General features: G+C 45.4%; 1 protein-coding gene across 10 annotated transcripts in view; it reads left to right on the forward strand.

Moving 5' to 3' along the window:
• LOC135916780 (acyl-CoA:lysophosphatidylglycerol acyltransferase 1-like) overlaps positions 1 to 26,086 on the forward strand; it is a 151,504-nt gene that overhangs the window by 110,135 nt on the left and 15,283 nt on the right. For all 10 annotated transcript variants that reach the window (XM_065450224.2, XM_070522445.1, XM_070522448.1 and 7 more), the window contains exons 2-5: positions 2,860 to 3,085; positions 7,387 to 7,601; positions 11,094 to 11,230; positions 20,982 to 21,097. In XM_065450224.2, the coding sequence (XP_065306296.1) occupies positions 2,860 to 3,085; positions 7,387 to 7,601; positions 11,094 to 11,230; positions 20,982 to 21,097 (694 nt within the window). The remainder of the gene's footprint in view (positions 1 to 2,859; positions 3,086 to 7,386; positions 7,602 to 11,093; positions 11,231 to 20,981; positions 21,098 to 26,086) is intronic.

Raw genomic sequence — 26,086 nt, forward strand, 5'->3', positions numbered from 1 at the left:
AATCATATAATTGGAACAAAATAATGGTAAATTTTCACCACCACAGGCATACTATAGACATAAAGGTTTATAATTTGCATGGGGGGGAGGGGGGGCAGGCTACGTTGCTTGGGAAGCCATACTTTACAGACTGTATGGCTATCATTCACACTCTCTGAAGAGTCGTGTGCATGAGAAAAAAGTACTTGTTTGCTCCTAATGCTCCATTTGTGCTTTTAATAAACAATGCTTCATAGCATACTATGTAATGACAAACTTATTGGTAACTTCAAGTATACTAGGATACGAAAATTGTTTTATGTTAATTCTGATAATGGCTGTTCATTATTTTAAAGCTATTCGATATTTGGTTTGATTCGCTTTTGGCACTGTTCAATTCGCATTCGATTTGGTCTCCAAAATCGCTATTTGCACATCCCTACATGCAAGCGTCAAGATATAGCAGAGTGTGGCCCTGCTAGTTCAAGTGCTCTCATACTAAGTCCATGATGATGGATCATGTCCATGATGACAGATTATGTATTCCACCTTGCCAAGTGGAGATGTTTCCTGTGTACACCCGTCCTGACGGTCGTCTCCTGCCCTCATTTTATCCTCTGCTGCCTGTGGCATTGCCTGATATCTGGAGTGGTACGCATGCCTAGTAGTGTTTGCCAGCGTATGATATGGTGGGAAGTGCAGTCAAGTTGACCACTGTGCGGATCTCCAGTGAAAGAATCGGCCGCTGCTTCTCGCATGATGCCCCACTGGGCAGTGCCCCAACAAGCCTCTTACGCACCTGGAAGCGCATACGTGCCCAAAACTTATCACCCGCCTGCAGTGCTTATCTGCGCAGCTGTTGCCACCAGTCGTTATCGGAACATTGTAAATGTGTACCTTAGTGCTTCTTTGTGGAGTGCGTGGTGCCACAATCCTTTCAGGAAGTCGCATTGACAGGTGTCCTCACGCGGTGGTGTGGCAGTAATGCAAAAGTTGCGTGGCCTGTGTAGTCCAGATAATATATCGCACACAAGAAAGAGACCATGGGATCAGTCTCTGGCTGTCATTTTTCAAGGTCGCACGGTGTAGTATGCGAAATTTAAAGTACTGGGTTGCATGCTAATGTCTTCATACATTTGTCTGCAAATGTACATTTGGGGTTACTTCAAACTGAAATGGATTTCTTTACTGTGGCTTTCGTTTTTCTACCACACTTGGCTTTAAGCTACATGCTTCCTTTGGTAAATCAGTCAAGCTTTATGTACTCTCCTCTTGTGCCTCTTATTTATTTTTTAAAAATATCTTACAGGCCCAAAAGGGATGGAGTAAGGGGTGGGGGGGGTTACTTATTAGAATGAAAGTACAAGCAAACAGTAAGGAGCAGGGTTACGAAGCAAGTAGACATCAAAACCTAACGAAACAAAGTAAACTGCAATATACAAAACAAAGTTCACACGAAAGTGAGCAAAATAAAAAGAAACTAACAAGGAAAGAAAAAAAAATGCAACACAGCATAATGTTTGTGAAATAAGCACTAAAAGAGCGTCTGAGTGCAAGTGAAGAACATTCAACACATCACAAAATAAACAAATTAAGAATTTAAATGACTAATCCATGATACAGCGTTCTTGCAAAAAATTAACCTCAAGCTTGTGATGAAACAGTATGGAAGCATGTAAATTGATATACAGTTCTTATTCATGCGTGTCTTTTGTATTTGCCGAACTGTTAATCTTTAGTGTTTGCGCATTTAATTTAACGGCTGCTAATTGATTATGTGAACTATGCCTTTTCCGTTTGCTGTTAGCAAGATTTCCTCATACATAGGGACCAGCACCTTCAGTAGTTTATGCAAACGGTATTTTCTAGGTAAATCTCTCTCAAAAGCTGTAAACAATCGTCGCCTAAGCCTTCCCCTTGCACAATATCCCACAAAATGTTATGGTCTACGTTGTCATACGCTCCTGTAATGTCTAAAAAAAATCTTGCACCCTCTATATGCAAGCCTCTGACTCAAAGCACTCTGTAGAGCTTGACCTCTGGGAATGGCAGCACGACCGCAGGCGTTTTGAAGCATGCAAAAAGTTGTGCACTCCCTTTATTTGCGATGTCACCTGCAGCTATGTTTTGCGTCGGCCTCAATGTTCGATGTTTTTTCTAATGTTAATCTAACATTGTAACATGAGTTCGACCTTTTAGAGGGACAGTATGTAAATGATTAAGTTTAACTTTATTTGTAAATTTAATTACACTTCTGTAGTATCACGAGGGTCACTCTTACAGTGAATCAAAGCTTGGTAAGCCAGAAAGGATGCAAGAGCAAAAGACAGGTGTCGACACTTTCCTAAATTTACTGCATGAGCTCGCTGCGACATTACAGATTTTGACAGCATATAAGTGGGCCTACTTGGTTGTTAATCAGTAGGTAAAGACTGCATTGCATTCTGAAAGAAGCAGGAATTATGTTTTATTAATTTCTTCTGGACCGATATGACCCCAATAGAAGATGCATTACAGCCATTGACGACACACTGACATACCGGTGCTGCAGTTCTTTCATGATATTCATGAAAATTTTGGCATACATTTTCTCTACTCTTAATCCATCTTTTCTCACCATACGAATGAAAGACAAAATTGAGTTGGAACGCTACCTGTCCGAATTGATCAATGCTAATTTTCCATAATTGTGATGTCCCTTTAAACATGAAACCAGCAAAATGGCATAACCTGTCCGAGTGACAGCACGGCTGTTCACTTTTGTTCTACAGGTGAATTAACTGTCGGTACACCAGGGAATGCTGGGTTTTTGCAAGAGCGTGCGACCTCACCACGGCACTCTACACTCCTTCTCAATTCAGTTCCTTGCTGCCTCTGCAGGAGATGGAGTTGCGGCGGCTGCTTCATCAAGTGCGCTGCTGGCTACGGGTCATGTTTGTGCTCGCCAACAACCTGTACTGTATCCCCACCTACCTGGTGTGGATGTGGGTGGTGTTCTATCCGCTGCGTGTGCTCCTGCCGCCTCTGTACTGGGCCATCGAGCGCCAGCTATTTCGACTGCTTCTCCTCATGGTCTCCTTTTGGAGCTGGAGTGCGGAGTACTATGGTAAGTTGTTGCATGAGGACAGTGTGAGTGGCTGGCAGATGTTTGAGGTGGCATGGCCAGCTCGTGCTTGTGATGCACCCTCTCCAACTTGTGAGGCGGTGTGGTCGACGCACTCTCCTGCTTGTGCACTTGTATGGCAAACACTCTAACTTGTGAGGTGGTATGGGCAATGCACTAACTTATGAGGTAATACTGGCAACACGCTCTCCAAATTGTGGCTACCTCCACATGCTGGGTGCGTGACGAGCCACACCTTTCCTGTGGATGGCGCGATGGTGACAGGCTGGATGATGCCTGAGGTAAAACCGTTGCTCTCCATTATTGAGCAAGAGAGTTCAAGGCTGGTTCGTCAGGCTGGAGGAATGCCCTGGCTCAGAACTTCATTGCAATCTAGCCACCCTAGTGTGAAGTTCTGGTGTTCATCCCCCCAGCTAACATGCTTCTCCACCAGTCCTTGCATGAGCCCTGCACGCGTTCATGCCATGAGGGTGAAAGCATTGCGAAGGTGCCCCTTGGCCCATCCACTAAAATGGGCGTACCTTCAACTGCACACAGGGTTGCCTACTCGGGACAGGCTTCATTGGCACCATGAATAAAGCTCGCTCACTGTTGCTGCACCACATTGCAAACCATCTACAATTGGTGATGTGCACGCTGCTGTAGGCAAATGATCCTGCACACTGCTTTTAAAGGGACACTAAAGGCAAATAGCAAGTCAAGCTAAAAGGATACATTAGTGCTTGAGAATCTGTGAGGCATCAATGTCATTGCGCACAGAATTTTACAAATAGAGAATTTGAGATAAATGCAGGACGCGATTAGTGACTCCCCCAGGACATTCAAGTGCTTGCCCGATGACAAAGGCACCTCTCATTTATATTCTGTCTCTAGTACTCAACCACTTGTTATAAAAACATCATTGTATTGTATTATAATACGAAAGAATATGCTACTTGTCAAGTTGTAATTAATTTTTAGAAAGGTGAACTCATTGGCTTTACCCTTGACAATGACACAGGCGATCAAAAGGTTTCATTTTTGCTTGACTCTGCACTGCCCATGCTTTTGCGTTTCAGTAATTTTTCAGAAACTCGCACAGTAATTTCAGTAATTTCAGAAACTCGCACAAACTGCAAGCAGCAGAGAATACCATGTTCACGTGATATAGCAGGATGTCCAAATGGTCCACACCACTTGACCAAAAGCAGCTGTAGCGGCAAATCCACCGCTCTGTCATGGCTCGGCTTCTTCATGGCCGCACGCTTGTGTTTTTGTGCAAAAAACCGTACTGCCGTCTGTCAGGTGCTGTTTTACTCCCCGACGGCAGTAAAGGGCAGTAATGGCGCATTCAATGTCGCCCCTCCCCAGTTGAGTGGTGGGAGATTTCCATTATGATAAAGATGTTCGGACCCTTCAGATGCAATTTTCTCATTAACTAAGTCTTTTCTTGGCACGAAACAAGCACTACCATGTTTCTGGAGTGGTATTTAAACAGTCCACGTCGACTTAGTATTTGCCTTTAGTGTCCCGTTAAGAAGCCTGACGCCCCTACAGCATTGGAGACCTAAGTCTCACACCAACCCTTCTTTACTCATCACTGCACACTGCAGATGCGCCTCTCAACATGATTTGTATCTCTGTGGCTGTCAACATTGTGGAGCAAACATCAGCGTTGCGATCCACTGTACTTTATAACTAAGTCTGCAGAAGAGGCTTCAGAGACGTGAGTCAGTTTCTATTAAGCTAACCACCAGACAAGCTCCATCTACACCACCATTTCCCCGACCCATGGACCATTCCCCTCTTCTGGACAGAGGACAGCGGAAGCCTGTGCCAGCGGGCCTCATAATCAGAAAGTGGTTTTGGCACGTAAAACCCCATAATTTTTAAAGCCTGTGCCATGGCCTCAGCCCACACACAACAACCAGTGCTGCCCGCCTAAGACATGTTTTGTGCAGTGGCTGCTCTATTGACAACACTACCTTGCCTTCCCAAAGCAACTGTAAATAACGCTCTACATTTGTTTATCTTGTAATGCTCTATGCCACATATTGCAAACAGTTATTATTGTACACTTCCCTCCATCCAAATTCGTTCATCTAGCACACATGTGGGGAGTGCACTGAACTTCTCCGTTGTGCCTTTTTGCATTCGTTGTAGCTTTTTATTTCTTCCATTTTATTATTGGGCTGCACGCTGGGGAGGGAGCTATGTATGTAGCAGCGTCACTGCCGGATGCTTTTGCCAGTTGCTAAGGATGACGACGATCGACGCCCAGTTAGAAATGGTGCCATTGAGCCAGTGACCAGGCATCGTAATGCGCTGGTGCCTCTCGTGCTCCTCTCGGATAAATGTGGCTCCAGTGGCCTGCAACGGTGACCCCCACACCCTCTCTAACTTGTGAGATGGTAGGGCCATTGCCCTAACACCATCTGTGTAGTTCTAGGTGGTGCTTGTATGGTGCAGATGTGATGTTATAGCTACCTTGCTATTTTAGTTTATTTTTCCCAACATTCTTAATTGCACCCATTGTCCGCAGCGAAAACTGTGCTTCGCTGGCACTTGTTTTATTCATTTTCAGCTATTGGATTTCCTGATTTTTCCCCAGTTTCAGAAGTTATTGTTCGCAAGTACCAACAAAGGCAGATATGCAGGACATGACATGGTAGTAGAGGAGAGATAAGAAGAGAAGCAAGTTAAGCAAAACGATTAAAATTTCTTGCTGTATATGTGTACATTGGCAGTGGGCCAAAAGTTTGGAAACCACTGTTCTGCATGATGTCTCCTCTTGCTCGGCCACATACTCGGCCCAATTGTGTCACAAGAGGAGGCAGGCAGGGTGAGCGATGGCAGATTTTAAGAATCGGGCATGAAAAAAATTCTGGCAACTGCAGTTGGGGGTCGGTTCATTTGCTAGCTTACCCCCTTTAATTTAGTCAGGTGTAGGTATGAGATGTTTTAATTGAATTCATTACATTTATTCTGTAAGCCTGCATAGAATATCGGAGCCAGGGCTTTGTATTTTTTTCTGATTTTGATGAGGTAAAGGTGCTCGATGGAGCTGTGTGGTGCAAAGCAATACTTTCGACACGGATGTAAAGAACGAAGACATCAGACACACATGATGCACAGACTAGCAACTGTTCAATGACAGCGATGGAGAAAAGGTATATATGGCGAGAGTATGCCACATACAGGGTTGCATGGCTTTTTTATATCTCTATATGAAGTTATATGTGCAACAATGTTTTGTTTTTTTTAGAAGTTCGATTGCTTTGTCATTTAATGCTATCTGTGGTGTGCTAACGCACATGCTGTTTGTTCGCGATTCAACATGGAATTCACCCACTGCGGTTGCTCAGTGGCTATGGTGTTAGGCTGCTGAGCACGAGGTCGCGGGATCGAATCCCGGCCACGGCGGCCGCATTTCAGTGGGGGCGAAATGCGAAAACACCCGTGTACTTAGATTTAGGTGCACGTTAAAGAACCCCAGGTGGTCGAAATTTCCGGAGTCCCCCACTACGGAGTGCCTCATAATCAGAAAGTGGTTTTGGCACGTAAAACCCCATATATTATTATTAACATGGAATGCTTTGATGATCGCTCGGGGTGCTTCTTTGTATGGCAATGACAGAAGAAAAAGACATGTGACCAGGTGTCTTGCTTACCCTCGCTATATATACCTTTTCTTGGTTGCTGTGGTCAAGCAGTTGTTCGTCTGTGTGTCTAATGCCTTAGCTTTTTATGTCCGTGTCAAAAGTATCGCTTCGCAGCTCTGTGTTCCATTACGTTGCAGAACCAACTGGCCCACTACAACATATCAAAATACTTTTTTTGTAGTACCATCAAGATGAAGAACAGCACATATTCATAAACAAAACATTGAAAAGAAGAATGCACGATAAATGAGCTAATGTAAAGAACAGAGGAAAAGCTAATACGGATGAAAACAAGATGCTAAGAATTATACAGATTCCATGCACTGTAAGAATCGGACGTACGCAAAGCTTCCATGAGCGCAAAGACATGATGGCACATTGCAACAAAACACTTGCTTCAGTTGTATAACGTGTCAAAGTCACCCTCATGATCACATAAATGGGCAGACAAACCGAAAGGGGACAGGGGGGAGCTCAAGAAAGCCGTCCCATTAATAGAGCAAGTGTGATGATGTGATGGTAAGTTACAGAATAAAAGCATTACTACAAAGCAAGAACACACTATTACTTAAACAAGGAGGCATACTTGCCATCCAGCACAGTCGCACTGGCAAAGTAATGCTTCTTCACTGCATCCTGCAGTGGACGAAGTTGGGGAGGACGTGAGCGAGTGCTACGGTGATCGCACACTAGTCCTTGTCAACCACCAGTCCACGGCCGATGTGCCGCTACTCATGGCCTCCTTTCAAGGGAAGCGCTCCGTCACCGAGCACCTCATGTGGATCATGGACCGCCTGTTCAAGTACACAAACTTTGGTGCTGTCTCCATGACCCACGGTGACTTCTTCATCACACAGGTGAGCAAGAGCAGGCGAGTGATTGAGAGTTGCTGTGTTCACTCTGGCAGTCAAAGTCATACATTATACGAGCACGGTGCATAGGGCATGTGGTCATAGCCATCTAATTCTTGTCAAGGAGGAAGTAAAATGTAAGAGGGAGCATCACATGACTGTCTTGATGGCTACGTAGTCGTAAGGAGGCATATGGGTAAGCTGTCAAGTGGTCACTGCAACAAGTCACTCTCTGTGACTGTGCTGGGTTTGTCATTTATATGTCTGCTGTGCCACTCAGATGCTGCAATGTGTTGCTAATCATGTGGAAATTCGAGAGCTAGCGATGCCGTTGCAGCGGCAACAATGTTTCCATGTAACGAAACCGAGAAATAAAGGCATCAAGTGTGGCAAGCAGAAAGCAAGTGGCTGAGGATGAAGAATGTGTCAGCAACTCTAGCAGTACTGAAACCTACCAAATTAAGTATTTCCCGTGATTCCCTAGTTAAAGCAGGGAGAGAATGCAGTCAGAGGAAGTTGCAGTGTGAGGGCTAACTGCCTGATGTCATGCCTTCTGAAGACGACTGAATAAAAGCATCAGAATGAAAATGTGAAGTAGTGTAATGAATGTCTCATGAGTGGACAGGCTTGTGTAGCTGTATTGTGATATGCTTGGTGCTACTGTAGTAGCTCAGTGGCTGTGGCATTCTGCTGCCGAGTGCAAGGTGACAACTTCTCATTACGACCCATTGTGGCACGTTTTGTGGGAACTGAACGCGAAAACGTTGGCGTAACCCAAGTTTTGTATGGCCCTTTGAACAAGTTCAAGTGGACAATCCCATCTCGCAGACTTGTGTTGCTTTGCTCTGGGGCCCAGTCAGCAGCTCAATAATTCAATCAATAAATAATTTGATCAGTCAGCCAATCAGCTTAAGCACTAAACACCATATAAATACAGCCTAATGTACTCCAGAAAAGGCATTTTTCTAATGTAACTAATAGAGACAGACATGTGGACAAAAAGGACAAAGGCATGAAAGGTGCTGGTCAGACTGTTGTTTTCAATTTTACGGATCTCGTCATCTGCCGCGAGGTAGCAGTGGCTGTGTAGTGCTGCTGAGCAACATGTCGCGGGTTCGATTCTCTGTCATATCTTGATGAGGGCGAAATGAAAAAATGCTTGTGTGCTTAGATTTACATAAACTTTAAAGAACCGCAGACGTTCAAAATTATTCCTGAGACCCTCCCCCCCCCTTTCCACTGCTTCATGCCTCATATCATCACTGTTACTTTTGCGAATGAATGAATAATGAATTCCCTATAAATTCCCCATGAATCATTGGATGAATCAACAAAAAGTAGACTTTGCAAATATATATTTTTTGGTTCAAAGTGAAGTCAAAGTGAAGAGTAATTAGTGTCAAGTTATTTCGAAGCAAGTACAATTGAGTTCCATTAATTCGACTCTGACAGACTAGCCCAGTTGATCAAGTTATCCGGTGGGTCGAATTGAAGAAGCTGTAAAAAAATGCAAAAACTTACTGCTGATTCATTTGTTAGTATTTGCCATATCCTGGAATGCCCCAATTCAAATGCAGGCCCACTTTCTGCGTTCAGAGTAGAAAACGAATGTAGGAATGGCATTAAGGCACCTTAACAAAGAAATCTAACAGGCAGCCGGTTTTTTAGCAAGAAAAATAATTGCATAAAGGGGGCCAGTCTCCTAAAGTAAGCTTCCACACACGTTTTTAGGCCAGTTTCACTGCAATACATCCGTGTTATGCAGTAACGCATGCAGCCTTTGTGAAGTGGGTTTTGGTTTCATGCACGATTGCACCACGCAGGCAGTTTTCAGCCCAATGTTCTTTTGTAAAAAACAAAAAAAAGCTGTGTCAGAATCGACTAAATACTGTAATAAGACATTGTCTACAGTTATTGCTTGAAAAGCTTTCTAGGGCAGTCTGAAAATAGGCCTTTTTCATGAGAGATGACATGTATTCAGCGAATTCACTGTCCCCTAAGCTCCGCCGGACAGACAGGACGACTATATGGGTCACTCTCGGGTTCTCTGTAGAATCAGGTGCGTGCTGACTGATCAAGTTTGAATTATCTGGCGAAGTCCAATTTTAGGATCAAAATAACGAAAGTTCGGGCATATGGAAATGTATGGGTGCCAACTGCGGCCTTCGGTCGGGATCTAATTAACCGAAAATCAAATTAACTGGAGTAGAATTAACAAAGTCTACTGTAGTTCCAGTTGCAGGATTTGCTTGAAACCTTGATAGAAGAGCCAGATGTTGAGAGATCTAAGCAAGTTGGTTCTTTACTTGTCAAAAAGGAAAGAAGTTTATCGTTAGAGTTAGTTTATTTTCAAAATGCCATTTCAGATACTTTCATGCAAAAATGCAAGTTAAACATTTATGCAGCTCCAGCTGCAACAGAAACTTTTTTTTAAACGCCTTTATTTCTGCACTTAATAAGCGAAACCTTGCAGCTTTGCCATAGAACATAAACTTTGTTTGCTCACATTGTCGCTCACTGTTGTGGTTCAGCCTGCTTAATATTTTGTAGTGGCTGATACCGCAGGAGCACTTCACATTTGCCTGTCGTACACCGTTGCGATGCTGTGAAGTGTGTTCTTGATTGCACAATGCCGGCAGTTTATGTTGTGTTGCGCAAATTCAGCTTGATGCTTTCATTCTACATGCGGGCTTAACCCGTTCTGTTCTGCAATTAGACAGAAGACGTTGTTACGATTTCGTAGCAAAATCTTGGTGCGGGTTACATGCGGACTTTGACTTCAGGTGTGTGGCTTTACTGCAGTGCGAACTTTGCCTCGAGGTCAGGTTTCTCGGCAGTGTGGCCTGTGCTGCTGTGAAATCGCTTTTAGGTCAAAGTTCTCCACCATAAGCGTCACCGAACAGGTGGGCAACAGAGCAGCTGGCCAACAATTCAATGTAGATGATTCGTGCATCGTCAAATAGACTGTTTTCACAAAGATTTGGGCGTTGTATTCTGGCATTTTCTTGGGTTATACACGCGAATTTCTTGTCTTTCCCTGGTGTTGAATTTTGGGATGCAGCATACACACAGAAAACCAGGTTTATTCGTACGTTTTGAATACTTTTAAAACTTCGAGTGCTGAAATACGAGCTGATGTAAACATAGGAAAACATAATATTCGACAGAATATTCGAAAATTATGAATATTTGCTTAAGCCTAACAAAAAAAAACAACAAATGTAGCTAGAAGAATGCATTCTCTGGAGCACACTAACTTGATTAACTTGGTTTTGATTTTTTTGCACATTGGTTGATTAGGTGATTGAACAGTTGGCTGAAGGTTTGACGAAGTGACGAATTCATCAATTGGTGATTGATTTATTGGGCTTGTGTCGTAAGTGATCTTGCTAGAAGATTGCATTCTCTCAACCTGAACAAACTAGCCCAATTTGTCATTCTTAGTAGTGTGCTCACATTCCAAGGCCTGATCACGAAGTTGGTGGTTCCTATGCACAGGGCAAGGACACTCGCAACATCCAGTTGCAACGACTCAGGGACCACATTTCAGAGGTGTACCTTCGCCGGGGGCTCAAGTGGATTGTCCTCTTCCCCGAGGGTGGCTTCCTGCACAAGCGGCGCGCCACCAGCCAGCGGTATGTGTGGCAGTGGTGTGACATGCCCGTGAGCCTTTCTGAGTGTGCTGTGAATGGTCGGGTGAAGTGGACAACATCTGTTGACGATGGCTCGCTTCAAGGGAAGCCTGTTCTTTAACAATAGTATCTCTGTAGCTGGCCGTCTTCAGCATCCCCGTCATTGCAAAAGTTGAAATATGTGGTGCCAACCAAGGAAGGAAACTGACGAAAACAAGGCTTCTGTGTCGAAGAGTTCCTGGAAGTGCCGTGGTATTCCTTAACACTCGCTGACCAGCTGTTCCGACTAGACAGGGATCGTCGTAAGTCCTCATGCTACTTCAAGACAGTAAACATAGAAAGGATCCATGAGACAAGAAAACGTCTAATCAAAAATGATCACAAAGTAGGTATGTGTTAATACAGTCGAACCCATGGTCCCAGATATAATGATGATCTATCGGTTATGACTACTACTTTTCAGTGCAGTTACGATTTTCCAACCCTGCCTATTGAAACTGCTTCCAGCTATAACAAATATTTTTAAATTGCCGTTCTGTTACAATGAATGCTTCAAATCCTGTCTTGGCAAAAAGAAGGGCAAGCATGAAGTGCCAAAGTACCGAAGCGTGTCAAAACTGGTGACGCATTCTTTAGGCGATACTATAGCCTCAGCCATCAGGCATGCGCTGATTGACTGGTTGAGCAAAACCGGATGATCTGATTGGCTGGTTGAGCACCATGTCAGGTGAAGGCAATAGTATCACCGAAAGTGATTATCCTAGAACATGTCCCGTAGGCGCACAGCAACATGTGCCGCTCTCCAGTCCAACCACAACGATAATATGGCCTTCGAGATGAGTGAGCGATCGCCGCATGCATATTTAGGAAGTCGCAAAGAAGGTCGCGTGTGGTCACGTGTGGCCACATGCTTCCGAGGCGCAACTCCAAGGGGGAGGCGCACAGCATAAAAAGCAGGGTGTGGGGCCTGAGCTGCCACTTGCATCGGTGCGATATCGGATGCCATGACGATGTCACACTCTGTGCGGCACCATGTGCATTATGCCTGTTCCAACTATTTAGAACTACCATCTATGTCTCCACCATGGGAACAACGACTGCTAAAGCATTAATGTCGATGTGACCTGAGTCGGCGAGGACGCTGCACCATGTACTACCACCCTGCAATATTTTAAAGGATCGGCAAATACTATGCCATTATCAGGAGAGAATGGTTCGGCAGCACTTTGTTCACTCATTGCCAATTGCTGATCATGGTTCGTGGCGACGTTTTATCTTTATAAAATATAATTTTTTGCTCCCAAAGCAACATAGATATTGTAATTTTACATCCGTGCCTGACACACAGTCGTAATGCTGAGACCATGATGTCAGAGACCATCGCAGAATGGTGGCATGCCACAGTTAATTTCCAATGATTATGCTTTCAGCCATCTGGGACGCTTCGCTCTTGTGTGTAGAATGCAGTCATGTCCCGCTGGTAGCAAAATATATTGCGAGCTCTCGAATAAAAGATTGGCAGCTTCACTTGCAGTTTCAAAATTACAGGGGATTGGAACTGGGCATCGCTTTATTTTATTTATTTAATTATTCATTTATACAATACTGTGGACTCATGGTCCAAGCAGGGTGGTCGATACAAATACTAGAAATACAAAAGAAACAGCAACGAAAAAAGCAACAATAACACAGGCTCAGAAAGCTTATTTCACAGTTTGACCACTTGCTTTGACAAGGCAGTTCCATTCACTAATGGTTCTCGAGAAATAAGAAAACCTAAATATGTCTGTGCGAGCAAAATAGGGGGTTAGGGTGTTTTCATTGTGGTGTCGGGTGGGCCTGCTAGTTAAGGGTGACAAATACGTTGATGCATCTAGTGCTAGTTGGTTTTCCAAAAGTTGGGAAAGAAATTCTAATCTAATTTTTTGCCTTCGTGCCTGTATTAAGGAAAAGGCTATTGTCGCCACATTTCGTTCATTAGGTGGGTGTTTCTGACGGGGTTGTAGCGGGAACAAAAATGACACTAGAAATCTGTTTTTCACACCAAAGTGCTGCCAGATTGTGACTTTGTGAAATATAGCTTCAGTGCAGTTAATTTTTGATCATTTTTAAGGGCGAGTTTATATATAACAAACTACTGATATAAAAACCACTTTTTGCAGAATTATTGAGTTCGTTATAAATGTTTTGACTCTTTTCTAAAATTTCAAATGACATCAAATATTCTATTTTTAATATTCATATTGATTCTAAAACTAGCTATTTGAATATTGCTGAATATTTGCTTGGATACAAATATTCAGGAAACAAACATATCTAATCTATGCAGTTGTTGTGCCTTGTTGTGCAGCTGTTGTTCAATTTTCAGATGTCGTACTGAATTTTGTTGTAATTTCGTGCTGCTGGTGAAATTTTGCCTGTAAAGTGCGCTTAGCCTCTGACAGACAAACCTATGCAGGAAAGCCAGCCTCTTAGCAAAGGGGCATGGGATTGCAGACAGTGAAGGTGCACTTATGGGTACGTTCACGATTAGAAACTCTCTATCGTGCGAGGAGCTGCATGATAGTCGGCGACAAAATGGGTGCATTCATACCAAATCTCTTGTCATGCGCGACGAAATGCTGGTTGTCACCCGCCAACTATTGCGAAATGCGCTGAATGTGGCCAGGTTGCTTCTCGGAGGTTTGTTCCAAATTCATGGTTAGTGCAATAGTGTTTCATGTGTATCTATACAGAAGAAAACAAAATATGCTGTGCATAATGATCTTAGACATTATATTACGTGGGCAAATACAGTAATGTCCATAAAAATCGTGAATCGCACTCACATCTTGTCTTGCTCCATGCCACTTTAGCATCGCAGACACTCGCACTGTTGCCTCTGTAGCTACAATAAAGGTATGCTAGCCAGCAACAGCGTGTTGATCGTTTCCACAGCAGTACAGCTGTACACGTACAGCTGTACTGCCTGTCTCGACTATTTGCTACAAAGGGCAAGCTGTCGTTAGCACTCACCAGTTGCATTGCACCACACCCTAATGTGTACAGCGCCGGCGTTCTTACATCGCAGAAGGATGAGTTTTGCGACGGAAAACACCAAAAATGTCCCACTAGAGCTACACTCAATTTTTACCGGTTCATACGTTCCGAGAAAACACTATTTTTTGGGACCAACGTTCAGTGGGCCACCAAGCTTTCCCAGCTGCTAGATTCCATGTAAACAAGAAAATGCGCGAGTTGCGCGTGAGCGAGAATATATAGCTGCCTGCCGCGGCAGCTTCGCCACAATGCTCTCCCGCCCTTGCCACGTGAAAACGGCGCCGCGCACTCTGTTTCCCATTTCGGTATCAGCAAATCGTCTCCGGGGTCATATCACACGGCATTCACACCTATCACTGTCAATCCTGTTGCGATAAGCATCTTCACCTATCTGTTTCACAGCACGTGGTACTGTCAGAAGTGTGGCACACTCTTTGATTACTTGATAATCCAAACACGCCACCGTTTCCCTGCTGCAGGTGGTGAAAGCCCATTCGGCTTGTACCAACATGGGAAACACAGACACACATATGCTTAATCCACAGCTATTTTAATGCACTTAAGGCCCATGTAATACACAGTACACTTGTCCTGGAGGCTTCTCTTGACACAAAGCACAGCACAAATGCACAAAACGCCAGAAAATACACTTGCAAACAACATGACTGGCCATGTCTGTGCCATTTCCAAAATAGCTAACCAGGTGTTTACAAGTGAGAGCAGCTTCTGCCCCTATCTCCTCCTTTCTCGCAAAATCACACACTCCGATTGGCGTGCAACAAGCAATGCTTTTCCTTCGGTCACCAAAATTGGTCTCAAACCAAACCGATTTCGGTATGATGAAGGCTTTTTGGTGTCTTACGACACAGATTTTCTGGGTGGGTGCCAATGTTGTTGCCGATCGCAAATTTTTCGGTGTGAACATGGCATTAAGCACAAGAGGATGGGGGCGACTGCGAAAAATAATTCAACTGCAGTGTGAATGCTCTCGAGGAGTATAGGTCTAATGGGCTCAACTTCGTCAGCGATGCCCATCCATGTGGCCTCACTATTTCACTATGTAACTATGTCAGCTCCATGCTGTATGCCCATGTCATGCTTTCGTGCAGCGTACCACATGACTTTTACCAGGATAGTGCAATGGCCACTCCACTACCGCATTACGTGCCAGAGCGAGATTTGGAACTTGTAGTGCAGCTCTCACGATGCCTGCGCACATTGCGGTATGCTAAAAGGCACTATTCTATATGATCATAGAGGCATTGCATATGCCCTCTCGGATTTATTTTCAAAACGTCTTTTGCATGCAATCAGACGTGCTCCCTACTGTCCTTCTGTACTCTAATGTAGTGTACCTCGCATTATATCAGTGGGCCATATTCTTGCGAATGCAGTACTTAGGCTACAGTGAGTCACTCAGATGTCTCGCGCCGAAGAAAAACAGGAGGGGCTTGTTGCACAAGCCGGGCTGTAAACATCCTGCTTGCATGTGGCACAAAAGATAGGGAAAAGAAAAAAACAGTGTCCTTGCAGTTCTTTTCCAAGTAATGGTCACAGCAAATGGTGCAGCGCGACTTTGTTTCAGTTGGGTGTGGGTGCAATTTTTTGCTTGCTCATTTGTTACTTTTGCAGTGCCACCCCCAGTCCTGAGCTTATTGCTTGACAGCCAATCCTATGAGTAGCAACTGGCACCAGGTCAAATGCTTCCAAGTCTGTCGCCATTTAATGCTGTATGATAAGGCGTGGGTTGGCCAGAACAGACAGCTACTAGCGGTAATTACTTGGTTTTACAAGTTAACGTTGGTCATATGCACAATTAGTTAGTATAGCAGTTTCTAGTCTAATATTTAACCGTTCACAATGTATTTTCAGTGTTCCAACATGTTGACATTGCCAAACTTGCTAATAAATGCATGCGTAAATCATTATTTGGTATTCGATTCGACATCTGAAGTTAGGTATGTGTACCAAAAAATTTGGGTATTCTCACTCCTACCAGAAAAGCTTTTCACCGCATTGTTGTATGCATGTACACTTACATGCGAACAGGTCAGTCACCATCATAAGCTGTCACTGTATACAGGCTGAAGCCTCAATCGGTGCTTCCTCAACATCTTCATTCCCTGCCAGCTTTGTAGTAAAGTTGAGAGCACTTGAAGCAGTTGCAACTTTCCATTACATTGTCACTGTTTGTTATTTCCCTTGGTCTTTTTCTGGCCCTCGTTGGCACAGATAGCGAGGGCGAAGTTGATGTCATTTGCCGCTGCTTGACAACATTGAGAGATTAAAAAAATGGAAACGAGAGATGGCAGAATCAGTCGAGACACTGTCACCATGTCGCACTTTATGCTTATTACAATGCACTTTGACGTATAAGATGCAACGAGTGGACAGCCGAATCAGGGCTTGCCAGCTTAGATTGTTGCATGGTTTGAATTGACAGCTGATTGCCTAGGCTAAAAAAATAGCTTCCTTTTTGCCTCTTCTCTGGTAACCATAAACGCCAGACCATTCTCGGAGTACTTTATACTCTGTGTCCTTGCCCCCCCCCAAAATGTGCTACACTAACAGCACGGGCCAAGACAAAGACCCAAATAACGAAACGTTCCTTTCCTTCGAGCGCTTTCTAACCTTACGTGAGGCCTCCTTACAGCGAAGGACTGATGGAGGAAGCAAGCATACTCTGAAAGCCCCCTTCACCCGTCCTCACGTAAGGAGTGGTTGCCGCATGTTTGGGTTCAAGATTATCTCTTAAAAGCTTTACACAAACACCATTATTCTATAAAAAAATGTTGTATTGTCGCACAATCTTTAAATTGAAGAGCTAATATAGAGAAGCATGGAGGCGTTCCTTTAGTTTTGTTTACTAAAGTTAAAAAAAGTTGCGCATTACAGTGCAAAGCTTGATGGGCTCCAGAAACACTGGCACGCTGGCGTCGTGCAACGCCTAGCAACGCTTTCATGCTGCGCGCTTGACTGACTGAAACGAACATGCCTGGCAAGACGTACCGTGATCGCGCTTCTCCGCAGGTGGGTGACAGCGCACATGCGCAAGCAAACGTCACGTGGTTAAGCAGTGAGGTGAAGCGCTCGTTCAGAACCAGGAGCTGCGTATGGACGCATGAAGATAGCTTTGGAGCTACCTTATGCTGAGGAAGCCTTCACCGAGGGCCCCTCAGTAAGGAAGCTTTCAGAGTGACATAAGGTAGCCTTATTGCAATGAAGGCTTCCTTACTGAGGTAAGGAAGATTTGATTGTTTGGCCCTGTACAGTTTCCGCACAGAACAAGACTGGGCTGAAAACTGTGAGTCAAGAGCATATTGCTTGTCAACGATCGACATTCAGGGAAAAAGGCAACAGGGCAGCACCGGCAGCGTTGCTTGCGCTCGCTTTTCACTCGGAGGAAGCTCACTAGCCAGACCGGATTCTGTGCCAGGCCATGCTCCCCACTTATCTTTCCCCCTTGTTTACGTCCGTCACCGCTTGCGTGCTTGTCTAATTGCTGCCACTTCGTTGTGGCCTCGCACAGCAGCAGTGAGCCAGGAGTCGAGTCTTATTTTTTTCCCCCCTTCATTTAGGATGCTGTCAGTGATGTTACCAATGTGGTCGCAGCGTGTCCATCGTCACCTTGAGCAAGATGCTCGGCACTTTTGAGCAGGCACAATTAGCCTACGCGCTGTGACCAGAAGAAGCCAGTATGAGAGTCCAGAGTGTTTGAGCGAGAACACGGCTTGATAATGACAGTCGCTTCATGTTCACGTGACGGTGAAGTGTAAATGCCACATCACCCTTGGCTCGTAACTCAGCTAAAGACGTAACATTGCATGTTTCTGCAGTTCAGTTATGGTTTTCGAAGTGAAATTGTCTGGAATTTGTTACGATGCAGAATGTAGCAGCGTCAGTTTTTTTTGTACGTCTCGGACCAGTTAGCTCTGATGACTGGCTTAGAAGTTGTGCGTTAGGCTCAGTTGTCTCGACTCAGTAGCATCCACGAATGCTTTACTATTACAGTGCCGGTGAATGAATTAATTCTGGGTTTTTGCATGCCAAAACCACAATTTGATTGAGACGCGCCATAGTGGGGGACTCCAGATTAATTTTTACCACTGGGGGATCTTTAACATGCTCCCTATGGGCATGGGAAATGGGTTTTTAAAGTGCCAGTAATGTTATTTCTCATAGACACCGACGTGTCTGGTGCTGATGCACGTAAAGTGACCGAGAATATATTACCCGTGGCCGGCATATCGCAAAGGCTTTATATACTCTAATGTGCAGCCAGCAAGCTTCTGCTTTTGTGATTTTGCTGATCTCGAAATTCTGCTTATCTCCAAATTCCTTGGGAATGTTGCATCTTCGAGTTAACGGGTTTTAGTGTACTTGCCTTCTCCCAGTCAGGTTAGTGCTTGCTTCATGTTTGGCCGGGAAATTGAACTTTGGCATTGCGCTCTGACATCATAACTATTCCATTTTGTCCATTTCTAGAAATTACCAGCCTTGCTGCTTAAACACACCAAGAGCACAAAGGGTGATGTGATGAATTACACAAGTAATTTTGATGAGCTGATTAACCTTGCATATGCACCACAGCTTATACCACAGCACCATGGCTTAGGGCATAACTTGTAGAAGAGATTTACAGAAGTGAAGCCCATTTATGGGTGAAAGGAGTCTGGTAACATCATTCAGCGCTTAATAGACTTTGCAGGAGGAGTCTGGTAAGATTGATGCGCGAAAAGGTCATGTCGTACTTCGTTGATGCAACCTCGTATGCGGCAGTACGCACGTTTGGTGCCGGACTTCTCTGCACGATGCATCAGTTTTGTAAAATCGCTGCTCATTTGTGAGAGGCAACTTGTGCCAAATTCGGGGTCAAATAGTGCTCTGTGGTGCAGGTTTTACTCCAGAAAATACTGACCATTCCTTTCCATTGGCATTTCTGGTCATTGGAGTTAGCTGCCTCACTTTTTGCTCCGTGGTCTGACTACTGTTCAAACGTGACATAAACAAGTGAACTGCTCCCTTTAGGATCACACTAAAAACAGCCATTAACATAATGCAAGAGCTTCAGGGTTGGCCGGAACTGAGTGAAGGCGAAATCTGGTAGCTCCTCCATCACTAAATTAGCTGCTATGGTCAGTATTGAGGCTCTTATAGCAGTTCTGGGAAGGTGTTAGGAGGTCTTCTGCTCAACTATAAAAACACGTTTGTGACGTTGAATTCTAGCAGCCTGTGGGTGAATCAAAAGGGAGTCCTTGAGTAGCAGCAAATCTGATTACAGCGCAGCCGTACAGATTCTTACTTCAGTGTCGTGCTTCTGAATGCGGACTTTACATCTAAGTGTCCCAATAAATCAATCAATCGTTTATTTTCAACAGAAGACCAAGTTCCCGCAGGCCAAGAAAGGTTGCAAACCACATGAGGGCACCTGAGGGCCTGCATACATGGCAGTGATTTCACATGCCAGATGTGTACAAATGTACACTAATGCATTATGACAGTGGAAGAATTCCTTTGAAATTATGAACATAGAATAATAAAAAAAAAGATGTTTCCTTCGCTGGTTATGCCGATGAAGACATGAAGACATTTCTCATTTCATTACTGCAGTTGAAGAAGACCGTCTGTCAAGTCATACCACCTAACCTGACCTGCCATTTTTCTTTGTGCCCGCACCCTTCATGTAATATCCCAATTCGCAGGGCTTTTGAGGTAGTATTTCTGATTTGTGCCTTTTGGGGAACTTACCCCTATAAGAGATGTGCGTAACCACTACGTCACAGATGTGTTAAAATAGCAGTTTTTCTCCAGGAGTTAAGTATGTTCTGGAAACCATTTGGAAGTACATTTTAAAAATATTCTCTGCAATTTTGTTTAAAGAATAATCCCCAAAAAGGCAGAACCCTGTGTGTAAGTTATCAGCTGCCAAACAGTTGTGCTTTCTTAGGCATGAGCCAAGACAACCTCTTCCTTATTGTTGCCATGTTTGTTTTGCTCTACATAATGGTTCGATGTGGGCACTAATCACCAAGCTTGCGTATGCCTAGTTCCTGTTTCAAAAGTTCTCAGTGTATCCCGACAGTATTGTCTGTTCTGCCTCCTTAACGTGTTTGCTGTGCTGTACAAATGCTGAGAATGCCGTACGTGAAACAGTCAAACGTCATATTAAAAATTGTCGAAATGTGGCTTTCTTCCCCCCTTTTACTCTGACGTGCGCCATGTGGTGAAGTGAGCAACCCATACTGCGGGCAACCCTTACTTTCGTACTGCGACTTCGTTTGCGTACTATACACAATCACGCTCTCTCTTTGGCTCGCCTCCCCCGCCGTTCTCCTGCAAGGAAGTGGTGACACTGAGGCAGCTCCAAATACAGGCCTTCCCCAACCTTCACTTTCTTCACCTCACCTGCGCTACACAATGTCCGGATACCAGCTCCGGCTGCTGCCCCTCCCCCATGATGTGGCCCCCGTCATGTCACGGTGGAATGCACCAGTGCCTGCTTTCCTCCCCTTCCCTTGATCCTTGAGCCCCACCGCACTAGCGCGCAGTGAGACAATGCCCTCGACGATGGGCCTTTTGAGGTCTGCTGCACCCTGATCTAGCGGGCGCGGGATGCTGCAGGAACCATCGTAGCAGCCCTGGACTGGGGGCCCCCTTCCATAATCCTTGGACTAGTCAGCAGAGGTGTTTATCTCTCCCGCTCTCCTCCTTGCAGGTATGCCAGGGCAAATGGCTACCCCATCCTGGAGCACGTGACACTGCCGCGAGTGGGTGCCATGAAGACAGTCCTCGAGTCACTCACGGCAGAGAACCTTGCCAAGACTCACAAGGGTGAGAAAGATCACGCTGCTAATCGGGGAACTCTTGGCACCGAGCAAGAAGTAAATGTGCTCAGAAGGAAGCCCCTTCTGCTTAGCAATTGAATGTGTTCTACGAGGGCGGTATGCTGTGCGAGTACCATATTTACTCAATTCTAATGCACCCTCAATTGTAAAGTAGGTATAATTTTCACTGCCAGAAATGATGAATTAAATGCCTCAGATATTGCATTCACCAGTTTTTCACGGTAAGAAAGAGAGTTGTAGCAATTTGTTCCTACTTGAAAAAACTTAATTTATTCTATCTGAACTACAATGGACAAGGCGTCATTCATCATCACTGTCAGATGCCTCCCTTTCGCTTTCAAGAGTCCCAGAGCACGCACTTTATGGCATTTCACATACCGCATTTCTTAAACACTTTGCAGCCTCCCCACACTTTCTTTACAGTGAAGCTCTTAGCCTCTTGGTGGTTGTCATTTTTCGTGTCCGCGTCTGTTATAAAAAATGTGGGCCGATCCTAGTGGCACTGCAAGGCCAGGACTATTGGCTCGTACCGCCATGTAAGGCAGAGGCTTTCAAGCATTTGGCAAAGTCAAGTGACTAGTGCATACATTATTTAGAATCACGCAGACAACATACATAACACCATACATTTCAATAAACAACAAGCATAAAACAATCATCCGAATCACATAATTGATGATAAGGTGCTCCTGATAACAATGCAAAGCATACAGCGCTGCCTGCATAAGTTTCCTGGTAAAGATTATTGCTGCACAAGCTATGCAGCACCGCAATGGGTGGTGGCGTGCTGTCGAAATTACCATTACCCCATTAGTACTATTACTCTAAAGAAACAAAGCATTGCGTAACTCCCTCAGCAGTTGCAGTAGTGGTTTTCAACAGCTTCGTTGAACATTGACTTTCAAATGGCAAGGATGGCAAGTCAATTTTTTTTAACCTGCTGTGGTAGCTTAGTGGCTGTGGAACTGCACTGCTGAGCTCAAGGTCGCAAGGTCGGCCACTAAATTAGGTGCAGGTTTAAGAATCCCAGGCTGTCAAAACTTATCTGGTGTCCTCCAGTACAGCGTGCCTCATAATCGGATCGGGATTTTAGCACAGAAGACCCCAGAATTTATTATTTTTTAACATTGCAGACCATGGCAGCCTAACCAACTGCTAGCATGGACACAGAGCTACTGCAGCTCCTATAGCAGGGGCGCTGTTTGGGACGCTGTCAGATTTAGCAGATTTGTTGGCATTTTGAGCCAATCAGAGAAGGGGCAGCTGCCCCTTGAGGTAATCAGAGATCACCAGGTGATAAATTTGGAAACATTCTGGAATTTGATAGCGTCCAGAGTAGCACTCTCATAGCAACGTATGGGTTGGATTAAATTGCAGAAATTTTTAATGCCATCGATAACATTTTGTCACTGTTGCAGTCTTAGTTTCGTACTCGAATTTAACGCAACTGTAACTTTTTTAGTAAGTTTTTTATGAAAGAAAAGTGCACATTCGAAGCAAATATGGCAGTTGGAGACGTTTATTTAATGCCAAGCCATTCCTTTGATAAGCTTCTCACTTAATGCCTTTTCCTTGCTTTTACTATTTACCACGTGGTTCCCCTTGGACTTCAATATATAAAGATTCAATAATCCAGAGTTTAGAAACCAGGGAGAAACATTTAGATACCATAAGCAAGGTCTTGGAACTTCCAGTACACAGCCCTAGTCATAAACTTAAGCAGAATCTTTTCAAAATGCTGTGGCCGTAGTGACAAAATTGTATTAAGTGTAACTCGCTTTTGAGAGCACAAGTTCTACCAATAAAGATTTAGTTTCGCCATTTACAGTTCTGCTACTGTGTTCGTCCCAGTCACTACCACGTGACATCTAGTGGAGGTGCTAGTGCGTTCATATACCGGACGCCCCCGCAAAGCGGCGATCCAATCCCAAAGCCTGAGGACAACACCGTTGCCATGGACCAGCGAGCTAGCCGTAGGCAGCAAGGCGTGCTACCGGAATACAGACCTCTTCCCGAGAAGACCAGAGGGATCAAGCACAAGTCGGCAAACTCAGTAGCTGCTCCAGCGACCTCCATTCTGCTGCAACAACCTCGAGAACCACCCATCTTCCATGGATCATTGTCTGAAGACCCAAAAACCTGGCTTGTGACGTAAAAATGAACCGCGACTTTTAATAACTGGGACTCCGACGACAAGCTGCGACATGTCTTTTTTGCATTGGAAGATGCCACCAGCACGTGGTTCGAGAATAGAGAAGCCGCCTTAACGACGTGAGACCTGTGAAGCGGCTTCCTGCAGACATTCACAAGCGTTGTAAGCAGAAAACGAGCCCAAGCTCTACTAGACACCCGAGTGCAGCTACCTAATGAGGACGTTGCCATCTTTATGGAAGAAATGAGCCGTCTGTTCTGCCTCGCCGACCCGGAAACGCCAGAGGAGAAGAAAGTCCGCCTGCTTATGCGAGGTGTGGCGGAAGAACTCTTCGGCGAAATGATACGAAGCCCACCAAAGACAATCGACGAGTTTCTTCGGGAGGCCACCAGCATCGAGAAGACACTGGAAATGCGGTACTGGCAATTCAACTGTCGCACGAGCTCAACAAACTACGCCAAAGCTCGATCACTGGCCACCGACGACCTGCGCGAGACTATCAGAGTGGTCGTTCGGTAAGAGCTTCAGAAGCTGTTCCCTTCGTAGCAGACTCAAGTGGCTTCGATTGCTGACGTTGTACGCAGGGAGCTCCAACAATTACTTGGAGTAGCCCCTGAATCACCGCAGAGCGAGCCGCAAGCGATGATCTATGCCGCTATAGCCTGCCGTCACGTTCATTCTCTGCGCCCGCGGCAGGGCCTAGTGATGCCACAGTTCTATCGTCCAGCACCGTCGCTGCCAACACGCCAACCAATTGCCCCGCGCAGCATTCCAAAAAATACAGATGTCTGGTGTGCTCCTGACCACCGCCCGCTCTATTACCGCTGCGGAGAAACGGGTCATGTCTACCGCCGATGCCCATACCAGGAGATGGGACTGCGAGGGTTCGCCGTTAATGCGCCGCGGCCACAGCTTGGCAAAAGACCTCGTGATATCATCGACTACCTCGCCGCCACTCAGTGGAGCCCTCGACAACCGTTCCGTTCTCCGTCACCCGGCCGCTACCTGTTGCCGCAGCGCCGACCATATACTGGCCCAGCATGGGGCAGGTCTGCGAGCCCATATCCAGAAAACTAAAAGCAAGAACCGATGGAGGTGCGGTTGCTGTTCGTCGAACTGACGAAGATCCTCCGCCACCGACGAAGACACTGAAAAGTTTTACTTGACGATATGCCAACGAGACACCACCATCTCAATAAAGCTTGGAAGCAAAGAATACGCCGACGAAAGACAACCTGCCGATGCAACCTTCCAGCTTCAGATCAACAAGACGCAGCTGCGATCCGACGCCAAGAGCTAACTGCAACGTAAGACAAAGAACCACCGACCTCGACGTGCTTCTCGATGGCCACGCAGTCACTGCCTTAGTCGACACAGGGGCTGATTACTCCGTAATGAGTGGACCCCTTGCTGTCCAGTTGAAGAAAGTTAAGACTGCATGGGAAGGCCCTCAAATTCACACAGCCGGAGGACACGTCATAACGCCAACCAGAATCTGCACGGCAAGAATTGCAGTTCAACACCGGACTTACCTTGCCACCTGCATTATCCTCCAACAGTGTTCACGAGACATCATTTTCGGCATGGACTTCCTGAACCAACATGGCGCAGTCATCGACCTGAAGTCGAAATCGATAATGCTGTCGGAAGATGAAGCGTTACTGTCAGAGAGCTCTGGTAGTTGCCACGCCTGGAGTGTGCTTGACGATCAAGTGAGCATCCTGCCTCGCTCCTGCATTGTTATTTCCGTCGGCACCGAAACACCCGCTGACGTAGAAGGCGTCATCAAGGGTGACCAACATCTACTGCTGTACCTGAAATTCGCGTCGCAAGAGGGATCGCTCGACTGCATGGAGGGAAAGCGTAAGTGATGGTAATTAACTTCAGCCAGGAGTTCAAGCACCTCAACAAGGGCACGACAGTCGCATATATCGAGGAAATTGTGTAAACCAGCAATGCCTTTGTCCTCCCGGATTCTGCCACATCTACCCCGATGAGCATAGTCCCCGAACCAGACTTCGATATAAATCCAAGTCTCCTCATCAAAAAGCAGCAACAGCTCAGAAGTCTGTTCCGACGATACAAAGACTGCTTCTTGACGTCATCAAGGATTCGACGAACCCCAGTCGCAAAGCATCGCATAATAGCCGAAGAGTGTGCTCGAGCACTCCGCCAGAGCCCTTACCGAGTTTCGACGCGAGAATGTGAAGCTATAAGGCACCAAGTCGACGAAATGCTGCGCGACGACATTACCCAGCCGTCGAAAAGCCAGTGGGCATCCCCTGTTTGTTGGTGAAGAAAAAAAACGGATCCTTACGTTTCTGCGACGATTATCGTCGACTGAACAAGATCACAAAGGATATGGATAGACGATGCATTGGATCGGCTCTGCAATGCTAAATACTTCTCGTCGATAGATTTCAATTCTGGCTACTGGCAAATAGAAGTCGACGAGAGAGATCGTGAAAAGACCGCCTGCATCATGCCAGACGGTGTCAGCTCAGCGCCTGCAACGTTCCAGCTGGTCATGGACACTGTGTTAGCAGGATTGAAGTGGCAGACCTGTCTTGATTATTTGGATAACATCGTCATCTTCGCTGGAAATTTTGACGATCACCTTAGGCGGCTTGTGACAGTGCTAGAGGCCATCAAGACACCAGGGCTCACTCTGAAGCCGGAAGAGTGCTGCTTCGCTTAGTGAGCTTCTGTTCCTGGGCCACATGATCAGAAAATCTGCAGTCCGCCCCAACCCGCAGAAGACTGCTGCTATCCTAAAGCTCCTACAGCCCATCGACAAGAAGGCAGTGTGTCGATTCCTTGGTA

This window comes from Dermacentor albipictus, chromosome 7 (genome assembly GCF_038994185.2).
Source record: "Dermacentor albipictus isolate Rhodes 1998 colony chromosome 7, USDA_Dalb.pri_finalv2, whole genome shotgun sequence".
NCBI classification, from domain to species: domain Eukaryota; kingdom Metazoa; phylum Arthropoda; class Arachnida; order Ixodida; family Ixodidae; genus Dermacentor; species Dermacentor albipictus.